The sequence below is a fragment of the Bos indicus x Bos taurus genome, chromosome 19 (genome assembly GCF_003369695.1).
Source record: "Bos indicus x Bos taurus breed Angus x Brahman F1 hybrid chromosome 19, Bos_hybrid_MaternalHap_v2.0, whole genome shotgun sequence".
NCBI classification, from domain to species: Eukaryota; Metazoa; Chordata; class Mammalia; order Artiodactyla; family Bovidae; genus Bos; species Bos indicus x Bos taurus.
The window spans coordinates 49,729,525-49,741,996 of NC_040094.1; the positions used below are offsets into that span (position 1 = coordinate 49,729,525).

At 43.8% G+C, this 12,472-nt stretch overlaps 1 protein-coding gene across 3 annotated transcripts in view; it reads left to right on the top strand.

Annotated features, from left to right (window-relative positions):
• The window catches only part of MILR1 (mast cell immunoglobulin like receptor 1), a 36,406-nt gene that overhangs the window by 3,067 nt on the left and 20,867 nt on the right, over positions 1-12,472 (top strand). For all 3 annotated transcript variants that reach the window (XM_027518435.1, XM_027518434.1, XM_027518433.1), the window contains exons 2-3: positions 2,074-2,343; positions 10,059-10,343. In XM_027518435.1, coding sequence (XP_027374236.1) covers positions 2,074-2,343; positions 10,059-10,343 — 555 coding nt within the window. The remainder of the gene's footprint in view (positions 1-2,073; positions 2,344-10,058; positions 10,344-12,472) is intronic.

The following is a 12,472-nucleotide window of genomic DNA, read 5'->3' on the forward strand; positions in this document are numbered from 1 at the left end:
AGAATAAAATAAGTTTAAATAGTGTAATAGGTTGAGACACATCAAATATGTTTACATCTATGAGTTCACAATGATTCTTAAACAAAAATAACAATAATAAAGGAGAAACATCTCACTGTTTTAAGATACTAGGAAACCAACTCATTATTTTTTAAAATTGGTCAATAACAGAAGAGAATCTAGTATTTATCCTCCCTTTTCTAGACAAACCGATCCAGAGTGTAACCAAAGAGATGACAAGGGTATTTCTCTTTAGATAATTATGGGTTATAAATGAAAAATAATTGGTATATCCCCATTTTGCAGCGTCTAATGAAATTATCAGTGTGCACATGTGTTCTCAGGCGTGTGTCTGACTCCTTGTGACCCCATGGACTGTAGCCCACCAGGCTCCTCTGTCCATGGAATTTCCTAGGCAAGAATACTGGAGTGGGTTGCCACGCCCTCCTCCAGGGGCATCTTCTTCACCCAGAGATCAAATCTGCATCTCCTGCCTAAGCAGATGGGTTCTTTACCACTGTGCCACCTAAGAAACTCAATGAAATAATGTTTCTGGGTAACCATCATCAAAGCCTGCTAACAAACAAAAAAGAGAGATAATCAGACATTATGTGCCTCCTAATGGAAGTACACCTACCCCCTAAGTTGCATTCTTGCTAAATAAAAGCTAATCTGAATTTCATCAAGCCTCTGGACAGGAGATAGAAGAACATGATAAAGGAGCACCATGGGAATGTAATTAAAGAAATCCAGACCATGGAAAACACTTCAGAACAAACAACTTGCTATCTTCAACAGATAAAGTACAGGGGGAATAAAAGAGACGGAAAAATCTATCGATGAAAAAAGATATAAGAAACATTTCAACTAACTACAACAGACCATCATGGATCCTAAAAGAAAAATCAGACAGTTGGGGGAATTTGAACATTAACTAGATATCTGGTAATATTTTTAAAATATTGTTAATTTTCAGGTGGGATAATGGTATTGTTATTTTTACCAAACAGTCCTTACTTTTTAGAGATTAAAAACTATTATTATGAATGTCCTCCAGCCAAAGATCACTGGAGACACATGTGTAGTTGAACAAAGTTAGGTTTTGAGGGAAAATGTGTACCATGGGAATGAGCAAGAGGGCATCCTAGAATAAGATTTGTGTTCGGTAGCTTGGAGGAAGATTTGAGGCAGCAGGATTTACTCTGAATTGGATTCTCTCTCTCTCTCTCTTTTTAAATTTATCTAGTTTCCTGAGCAGGTATCAAACCCAGGCCCCCTGCATTGGGAGCATGGAGTCTTAGCCATTGGACCACAAGGGAAGTCCCTGAATTGGATTCTTTTAGCAAATGGAAACAACAACACGGTTGGGCATCTTAGTAATTCTTATCTGATACCCAGCGTGAGACTGATGCATGAAGCAGAGCCCCCAAAGCCAGGGCTCTGGGACAAACTAGAAGGATAGGGAGGGGAAGGAGGTAGGGGGGCGTTTCAGGATAGAGGGACACATGTATAAGCTCTCACCAATTCATGTTGATACATGGCAAAAAACCATAACAATATTGTAATTATCCGCCAAGTAAAATAAAGTAGTTAAAAATAAAATACATAATTCTTATCCAAAAGATAAGCAATGCAAGACAAAAACCGTGACGGATAAAGAAGCAGCTGTCAACCGTACTAGCCAGTTTAGAGGGATATTTGGCCATTTTTGTGTTTTGGACGATGTTCACGTCCTCATCTGTGTTTAGACAGGAGTCATCTGGTCTTTTTGTCTCGATCTAATATGGTCATAGTGTGGCCTTGTCTGGTACCAGGGACCAGTAAGTTCCAAGCCAGAACAAAAGAGCTCAGTGAGGTCACCCATCTCTCACTGGGAGAGGCCTTTGGAGGTGCCGAGACTTCCTCACACACTGTCCAGCCTGGATGCGCAGGCAAGAAATGCCCCCCACCTCTGGGAAGTTCGCCAGGAAAAGAGGGTCTCCACCACCTCGACCCACAAAATGTGGCTTGACAACCATGGGGTGATTATCACTGGATGGTAAAAAGGACTTTCTCTTGTGTTTTGTTTTCCAGAACTCCCTTCTCCAAGTCTGCACTCAGAAACGGACACAGTCAGGAGGGGTCAGAATGTATCTCTATCGTGTTTGCAACAGAACAAATCACTAGAGATCACCTATTTTTTGTTTCGGGGTGATAAACGCCTGCAAACCCAGGATGGAAAAGGTGAACCCGTGACTTTTAACCTAACAGTCTCAGAAGCTCATGATCTGGGTCCCTACAAATGCAAAGTCCAAGTTGCTAACTGTTCAAAATACAGTCTTCCATTCAACTTCACATTTGCCGGTAAGTAAAACGCTTGTTCGGAGAAGGCAATGGCACCCCACTCCAGTACTCTTGCCTGGAAAATCCCATGGATGGAGGAGCCTGGTAGGCTGCAGTCCGTGGGGTCGCTAAGAGTCTGACACGACTGAGCGATCTCACTTTCACTTTTCCCTTTCATGCATTGGAGAAGGAATGACAACCCAGTGTTCTTGCCTGGAGAATCCCAGGGATGGTGGAGCCTGATGGGCTGCCGTCTATGGGGTCGCACAGAGTTGGACACGACTGAAGCGACTTAGCAGCAGCAGCAGCAGCAGCAAAACGCTTGTTACTCAGGGGCCCTGTGATTTGGGGGAATTATTTCCTGTTATAGAGTGGACTCTCTGTTCTGGTTAACACTCTCTCAAGATCTGTGTACAGTCTTTCCACATCCTGTCTTCAAAGTAAATGCACTAGTTTCCTGTAATGTGTTTCCAGCAGTGATTACACTGCCTGGTAGAATTTTTTTATAGATTATAAACCTGTATCATCTTCATTTAGGTCAGACTAGGAAAGTTATGACCAACCTAGATAGCATATTCAAAAGCAGAGATATTACTTTACCAACAAAGGTCTGTCTAGTCAAGGCTATGGTTTTTCCAGTGGTCATGTATGGATGTGAGAGTTGGACTGTGAAGAAAGCTGAGCGCTGAAGAATTGATGCTTTTGAACTGTGGTGCTGGAGAAGACTCTTGCGAGTCCCTTGGACTGCAAGGAGATCCAACCAGTCCATTCTAAAGGAGTGTTCATTTGTAGGACTGATGCTGAGGCTGAAATTCCAATACTTTGGCCACCTCATGCAAAGAGTTGACTCATTGGAAAAGACCCTGATGCTGGGAGGGATTGGGGGCAGGAGGAGAAGGGGACGACAGAGGATGAGATGGCTGGATGGCATCGCCGACTCGATGGACATGAGTTTGGGTGAACTTTGGAAGTTGGTGGTGGACAGGGAGGCCTGGCATGCTGCGATTCATGGGGTTGCAGAGAGTTGGACACAACTGAGTGACTGAACTGAACTGAACTGAACATCTATTGAGTGCCTACCCCATGTGAATAACTGTCTTGCATGCTGCCAGAGTTTCGATAACACCTAAATCATGGTCTTGTTGCCAACTCAGTAAGGGATATGAGCCATGAACACAGATTCATTCATCTTTGATCCACTCATTGAATATTTAATGATATCCCCAATGTGCCAAGCCCTGGATATACATTAGTTCCTGCCTTGGTGGGGCTTATAGTCTAATTGAGGAGGCATGAAACCCAAGTACCCAGTCAAATAAATTCATAATCACAAACTGTGTTGACGGTTATAAAGAAAAAGAAACTGGCACAGTGATGGAGAAAAGTTGGGGAGTGGGTGGTGAATGGGGAGTGACTTCCTTAGATAGGGTAGTTGTGTGCATGCTAAGTCAATTCAGTTGTGTCCAACTCGACTATCAACTGTAGCCCACCAGGCTCCTCTGTCCATGGGGATTCTCCAGGCAAGAATAGTGGAGTGGGTTGCCATGTCCTCCTCCAGGGGAATCTTCCCAACCCAGGGATCAAACCTACATCTCTTAACGTCTCCTGCATTGGCAGACGGGTTCTGTTTTTTGGCTGCCCAGGAGTCTTAGTTGTGGCATATGGAGATCTAGTTCCTTGACCAGGGATTGGACCCCTAGAGTCTTAGCCTCTGGACCACTAGGGAAGTCCCAGCAGATGGGTTCTTTACCCCTAGCGCCACCTCGGAAGCCCAGATAATTATGGAAGGACTTTCTAAGGGGCTGGCATTTCAGGGGACCCCTGAAGGATGAGCAATGATTTGCTACAGTGAGAGAAAGAAGGCTCTAGTCAAGGGATAATACCCTGTGCTGGGGGCTCCACCTTGAGGAAGAACTTGGCTGTTGGGAAGGGTGTAATATGCCACTGGTATGGCTGGAGGTCAGATGAAGGGACGGTGAGCTCAGGTGAGACTGGAAAGGGGAGGGGAGAGCCAAGTCAGGCCTCTGACCCCATTTATCGTCTTTGAATTTAATTCTTCCTGGGTGGGGCAGGGCAAAGGTAGAGGTTGGGGACTGGCTGGGAGGCTTCTGCAGTCATCCAGGAGATAAACAGTGGGGAGACGGAGAGGAGTGGACGGGGTCAGAACAGACTTTGGAGGGAGGAACAACAGGACTTGCTGAGTGATTAGGTTTGGAATCATAGGTACTAAAGGTGAGGAAGGAGTCAAGAATGACCCTCAGGGGTCTACTGTGATCAGCTGATGGACAAGGAGTGGTGTCGTTTACTGAAAGGGGCAAAAATAGAAGTTGTTCAATGGGTATAAAACTTTGGTTAGAGTTAACAATGCTGTACTATGCACTTAAAACTTTGTTAAGAAGGTAGATCTCTACAAATGACCCAGTTTCATTCATCTTTATGACTGAGCAATATCCCATTGTATATATGTACCACATCTTCTTCATCCATTCATCTGTCATTAGATCTATCAGCGGCTTCCACGTCCTGGCTATTGTAAATAGTACTACAATGAACATGGGGGTACACGTGTCTTTTTGAATTATGGTTTTCTCCAGATATGTCCAGTAGTGGGATTGCTGGGTCATATGGTAATTCTATTCCTAGTTTTTTGAGCAAACTCCATACTGTTCTCCATAGTGGCTGTATTAATTTACATTCCCACCAACAGCGCAAGAGGGTTCCCTTTTCTCCACACCCTCTCCAGCATTTATCATTTGTAGTTCAATTCAGTTCAGTCGCTCAGTCATGTCCGACTCTTTGCGACCCCATGAATCGCAGCACACCAGGCCTCCCTGTCCATCACCAACTCCCAGAGTTCACCCAGACTCACGTCCATCGAGTCAGTGATGCCATCCAGCCATCTCATCCTCTGTTGTCCCCGTAGACTTTTTTTAAAAAATACTTATTTATGTATTTGGCTGCATCGGGTCTTAGTTGCAGCACGTGGGATTCTTGTTGCATCATGCAGGATCCTTCATTGTGGCGCACAGATTCCAGAGCGCTGGGGTTCAGTAGTTGGGCTCCTGGGCTTAGTGGCCTGGTGGCACATGGAATCTTAGTTCTTCAACCAGGGATTGAATCCATGTCCCCTGCTTTGCAAGGTAGATTCTTAACCACTGGATCAGCAGGGAAGTCCCTATAGTTTGTAGAGTTTTTGATAATGGCCATTCTGACCAGTGTCAGACATGGATGGACCTAGAGTCTGTCATACAGAGTAAAGTCAGAAAGAGGAAAAAAAAAATCATGTATTACTGCATATGTGTGGAATCTAGAAAACGGTACAAATGAACCTATTTGCAGGGCAGGAGTAGAGACTGAGACACAGGGAACAGATGTGTGAATATGGCAGGGGTGGGATGAACTGGGATATTGGGACTGATGGTATGTGCTCTGCCACGTGTGAAACAGATAGCTAGTGGGAACCTGCTTTATAGCGCAGGGAGCTCAGCTCAGTGCTCACCCTAGAGGGGTGGGATGGGGGTGTGTTAGAAGGGAGGTCCAAGAGGGAGGGGCTGTATGTATACATATAGCTGAGTCACTTCATTGTACAGCAGAAAATAACACCTTGTAAAGCAACTATCAGATCAGATCAGTCGCTCAGTCGTGTCCGACTCTTTGCGACCCGATGAATCGCAGCACGCCAGGCCTCCCTGTCCATCACGAACTCCCGGAGTTCACTCAGACTCACATCTATCGAGTCAGTGATGCCATCCAGCCATCTCATCCTCTGGCGTCCCCTTCTCCTCCTGCCCCCAATCCCTCCCAGCATCAGAGTCTTTTCCAACGAGTCAACTCTTTGCATGAGGTGGCCAAAGTACTGGAGTTTTAGCTTTAGCATCATTCCTTCCAAAGAAATCCCAGGGCTGATCTCCTTCAGAATGGACTGGTTGGATCTCCTTGCAGTCCAAGGGACTCTCAAGAGTCTTCTCCAACACCACAGTTCAAAAGCATCAATTCTTCGGCGCTCAGCCTTCTTCACAGTCCAACTCTCACGTCCATACATGACCACAGGAAAAACCATAGCCTTGACTAGACGAACCTTTGTTGGCAAAGTAATGTCTCTGCTTTTGAATATGCTATCTAGGTTGGTCATAACTTTCCTTCCAAGGAGTAAGCGTCTTTTAATTTCATGGCTGCAGTCACCATCTGTAGTGATTTTGGAGCCCAGAAAAATAAAGTCTGACACTGTTTCCACTGTTTCCCCATCTATTTCCCATGAAGTGGTGGGACCAGATGCCATGATCTTTGTTTTCTGAATGTTGAGCTTTAAGCCAACTTTTCACTCTCCTCTTTCACTTTCATCAAGAGGCTCTTGAGTTCCTCTTCAATTTCTACCATAAGGGTGGTGTCATCTGCATATCTGAGGTTATTAATATTTCTCCCGGCAATCTTGATTCCAGTTTGTGGTTCTTCCAGTCCAGTGTTTCTCATGATGTACTCTGCATATAAGTTAAATAAACAGGGTGACAATATACAGCCTTGACAAACTCCTTTTCCTATTTGGAACCAGTCTGTTGTTCCATGTCCAGTTCTAACTGTTGCTTCCTGACCTGCATACAAATTTCTCAAGAGGCAGATCAGGTGGTCTGGTATTCCCATCTCTTTCAGAATTTTCTACAGTTTATTGTGATCTACACAGTCAAAGGCTTTGGCATAGTCAATAAAGCAGAAATAGATGTTTTTCTGGAACTCTTGTGCTTTTTCTATGATCCAGCGGATGTTGGCAATTTGATCTCTGGTTCCTCTGCCTTTTCTAAAACCAGCTTGAACATCAGGAAGTTCACGGTTCACATATTGCTGAAGCCTGGCTTGGAGAATTTTGAGCATTACTTTACTAGCATGTGAGATGAGTGCAATTGTGTGGTAGTTTGAGCATTCTTTGGCATTGCCTTTCTTTGGGATTGGAATGAAAACTGACCTTTTCCAGTCCTGTGGCCACTGCTGAGTTTTCCAAATTTGCTGGCATATTGAGTGCAGCACTTTCACAGCATCATCTTTCAGGATTTGGAACAGCTCAACTGGAATTCCATCACCTCCACTAGCTTTGTTCGTAGTGATGCTTTCTAAGGCCCACTTGACTTCACATTCCAGGATGTCTGGCTCTAGGTCAGTGATCACACCATCGTGATTATCTGGGTCATGAAGATCTTTTTTGTACAGTTCTTCTGTGTATTCTTGCCATCTCTTCTTAATATCTTCTGCTTCTGTTAGGTCCATACCATTTCTGTCCTTTATCGAGCTCATCTTCGCATGAAATGTTCCTTTGGTATCTGATTTTCTTGAAGAGATACCTAGTCTTTCCTATTCTGTTGTTTTCCTCTATTTCTTTGCATTGATCACTGAAGAAGGCTTTCTTATCTCTTCTTGCTATTCTTTGGAACTCTGCATTCAGATGTTTATATCTTTCCTTTTCTCCTTTGCTTTTTGCTTCTCTTCTTTTCACAGCTATTTGTAAGGCCTCCCCAGATAGCCATTTTGCTTTTTTGCATTTCTTTTCTATGGGAATGGTCTATACATGGACATCACCAGATGGTCAACACCAAAATCAGATTGATTATATTCTTTGCAGCCAAAGATGGAGAAGCTCTATACAGGCAGCAAAAACAAGACTAGGAGCTGACTGTGGCTCAGACCATGAACTCCTTATTGCCAAATTCAGACTTAAATTGAAGAAAGTAGGGAAAACCACTAGACCATTCAGGTATAACCTAAATCAAATCCCTTATGATTATACAGTGGAAGTGAGAAATAGATTTAAGGGCCTAGATCTGATAGATAGAGTGCCTGACGAACTATGGAATGAGGTTCATGACATTGTACAGGAGACAGGGATCAAGACCATTCCCATAGAAAAGCAACTATACTCCAATTTAAAAAAAAAAAAAAGAAAAAAAGAATCTACTGTATAGCACAAGGAACCCTACTCAATACTCTGTAATGAACTATATGGCAAGTGAGAGAGTGGATGTATGTATACATTTAACTGATTCAATTTGCTGTACAGCAGAAACTAACACAACATTGTAAATCAACTGTGAGCCAATAAAAAATAATTTAAAAAAAAAGAAGGTAGACCTCATGTTAACTGTTCTAGGCACAAAAGAACTAAATGAATGACTGAATGAATAAAAACATTTTTAAAAAGAATATAATTTTAATAATGTTTATCTACCTACCAATTGATTCATTAACTAGCAGATTAACTAGAGTTCAGTTTCAAAAGGTTATGTTTGAGGTGGCCAGGAGACATTCAAGTGGATCACAAAATAAGAGGCAGAAAAAGTAGTATGAGGATGGGATCAAGTGCTGCAGGAGACAGAAGAGGGAGAACTTTCGCCTGGAGGGTTTAGGAAAAGTTTTATGGGGAAGGTGGCATCTGACTGAGCCTTAAAGGACTCCTTTAATTTAAAAAACAACTGATTTATGGAAGAGTTACAACTCCCTTCCCTTGATCACAGTGATGCTGTGATGCCCTTTACCAGTCCTTTTACAAACTCTGAGGGAAGTTTACATCTTTCCACTAAATTTAGATATCCACCCTTATTCTGGTTTGAACCATCTTATCTCAGAGAGAAGTCCATGCTCTCTGCTTCATCATGAATACATCAATTCCTGAAAATTGCAGGAAGTAGATTTCAGTTTTTCGTAGGAAGAACAGTCTATTGATGCTATTCCCAAACAAAGTTGCTCTTTGAGGCTCCCATCCCTGGGTACCACTCTGTCAAGGATGCTGCCACCGGGATTCCTGCTCAGGGGAGGGAGGGATGGAGCAAGAAGACTCTAATTTGTTAGCTTCTTTCCTTTGACTTAAACAATGAAACATGTTTCATTGTTTCTGCACCCAGTTATTAAAATGGCACAGTACTGTCAAAAACAAAAGTATCTGCTTGGGAACTGGCCCTGGCTCTGCCATTTATTAGGTATGTGGTCTCTGAGTTTCAATGGACTCATCTGTGGAGTGGGCATAATGCTGTCCACCTTGTGTGCTGTTGTGGAGTGAACCAAGATAACGTGTATAGTGACCCCAACACATGAAGGGTACTCAGCGATTATCTTTCTTTCCCTATAATCCTGTTTCATTAAAGAACTATATAACAAATTACAGAGCTGGATTCTCCCATGAAGTATGGTATGATCTGACAGAGCCCACCAGACTCACTCGTTTCTGGTCAAGAATTTCCCTTAACTCTATTTATCAGGGTTACTTCCTGTTTTGGGGAGGAACTGAAAGATAATTGTACAGCTGAATTCTATAAACGACAGTACTGTGAGAAAAGATGATATTTTTAGACTTTCTTGATTAAAAAAAAGACACTTATCTTACAACGATTGGGACTAAAAGCACCTCTCAACTACATACTTGGAGCTGGATCTTTGACAAAATTATACCATCAACCACAAACAAATGGTGAATTCTGATAAAAGGCAAGTTTGCACTCCAGCTCCTCAAAGCAGAGAGATGCTCTCCACTCTCTGGCTTTCTCAGAGCCTGGTTCATGCCAGGATACATGGGGTTAACCACATACCTATTGATCTTTCCCCATGGAGCTTCTTGCGAGCTGCTTGACTTCACAAGAGCAGTGTTGTCCATCTTCGGGTGAACAGACGGGAATAGAGTAGGGCTTCCATCCATGTTTGTGGACTGAGTGAGGGAACCAATCTGCTCAGCCATTTAACGTGCACTTTCATTTTTCTAGACCCAGTGACTGCACCGGTGCTGAACATTAGCGTCATTCAAACAAAAACAGACCGATATATAACGCTACGCTGCATCTCATTCAACGGCTCTCTGCCTATCAATTATATTTTTTTTGAAAAAAACATCACCATATCACCAGTTATTTCCAAGGATGTAAGGAAGCCTGCTGAATTTAACATAACCAAGAGTAACACTGCGGAAGTGAAAGAGTACAGGTGTAAAGCTAAAAACAGATTGCCTGACCATGCAAAATACAGTAAACCTGTCACCATACCCTCAACAGGTAAGGGCTACCTGAATTCGTTCAACAGGGTCTAGATTTACTTCCAGAAACTGCAGCCTGTCCTCTGCCCACCATTTCCCACTTCGCCCACCTGCTTCTAAGTACTTTTTCTTCTATAGGGTCCATTCGCTCTGATGGGGCTGCTTTCTGCCATAAAGGAACCATAGAAAAACCTAGAGTGGGGCAGGAAGGGACCTTGTTGTAAGACTTCCTGAACTGACTCTGTTTCCTGCTCAGGTTCTTAGCAATCACATTAGAATTTGTAACTCTTTGTTTTCACTTTCTTTTTTTAAGCACTGTTTTTATATATGCATTTATTTTGACCATGCTGGGTCTTCATTGCTGCGCATGGGCTTTTTCTAGTTGCAGCAAGTGGGGGCTACTCTTCGTTGCAGTGCCCGAGCTTCTCAGTGCAGTGACTTCTCGTTTGTGGAGCACAGGCTCTCTGCACATGGGCTTCAGTGGCTGCAGCACAAAGGCTCAGTAGTTGTGGTGAACTGGGCTTAGTTGCACCATGGCATGTGGAATCCTCCCGGACCAGGGATCGAACATGTGTACCATGCATTAGCAGGCGGATTCTTACCCACTCCACCACCAGGGAAGTCCTGCATCTCTTGAAGCTGGTGGGGTCTCTTGATTTTCTTGTGCTTTTTAAAATCATTTAAATAAAAACTCACTTCTAACACCGGTACCTTCCTCCTTGGCTGTTGAATGCCCTACTGCTAATGCTTGGTGAATCTAGATTTCTCTACTGGGGGCAAAAGCAGCTCCTGTCCCAGTCTTGTGTTTCGGAAGGCGCTATCTGGATTCTTCTAAGCCATACACTTTCCAATAAGCTTCCCATAAGCCATAGGGATGCCTGCCTGGACCTTGTATCTCTACTTTTCTGTACCTCACTCTAGGTTCCTAGACCTGCATTCCCTACCCCATCAGATCAGAACCCACCTCCCAGGGCCTGCACAAGTCTCTTTCCCAGCTCGTCCTCCCAAGGGTAGACCACCGTGAGGATGTGAGCACTTCTGGACTCAAGCCAAGGGAGCTGTTTGTGGGGGCTGAGGGACAACACTTGGCCACGCAGGCAGGTTCCTTAGGGCGCAGATCAGAGCCTGGGTGGGAAGGGGCCAGGCCAGAGCTAGAGCCAGCTCTCTTTACACTGTCATGTTCCAGCGCAGAACTCAGAGTCTGAGAATTCCAGATTTAAACCTTTCCTTAGGGACTTCCCTGGCCATCTAGTGGTTAAGACTGCATTTCCAATGCAGGTGGCATGGGTTTGATCCCTGGTCAGGGAACTGGGACCCCTCATGGTGCATGGCCACAACATTTAAAAAATAAAAACCTGGCCTGATGAAGGGACACTGGTCAAGGCGGGAGGAGAAAAAAAAAATTAGGTTAGCAAGGGTAATAGGCATCAGATCAGATCAGATCAGTCGCTGAGTCGTGTCCGACTCTTTGCGACCCCATGAATCGCGCATACAAGGGCATTAAACATCTCATCCTCAGAAGATCAGAGCCCACATCTGGGTGTTCAGTAAGTTCTAACAGTCAGGCAGCCTGTTGGAGTCAGGCCCCAGAGTCAGCCTTTTGCTTACAAATCACCGCCTTCCATTCACTAGCTGTGTGACCTTAGAAAAGTCACATACTCTTATTTAATTGCAAAATGGGAACTTTACTTGAGTCTTATTCTACTTAATTGTAAAATGGGAATAATACCAATGAGATACCTAAGGCAATGCACGAAAAGTGCTTAACACGAAGTCTGCATATAGTCAATAATAAGTGACAGCTGTTGGGTAACATAGATCATACCGACATGACTAAAGACTTTGCCTGACAAATGGCCAGGCTGTTCTCAGACTTATGACCCTAATGATGTAGACAACAATCTGTCTGTTAAATGCTGTACTGCTTTTTTTTCTTTGCAAATAACCCTTGGTGGAAGGTGGACTTGGTCTGACTTTTAGAACTTCATTGACAACTTAATTCTCAGGTGGTGAGGGTGTCCACATAGGGCAGGGACCCAGGTTTCATGGGTAACTTGGGAGACAGTCATGATCGACCTTTCCAGAACATTCCACAATTCAGTATCATTGGAAAAGCAGGTTGTGCAGTGACCAGTGAATGCTGTCTTC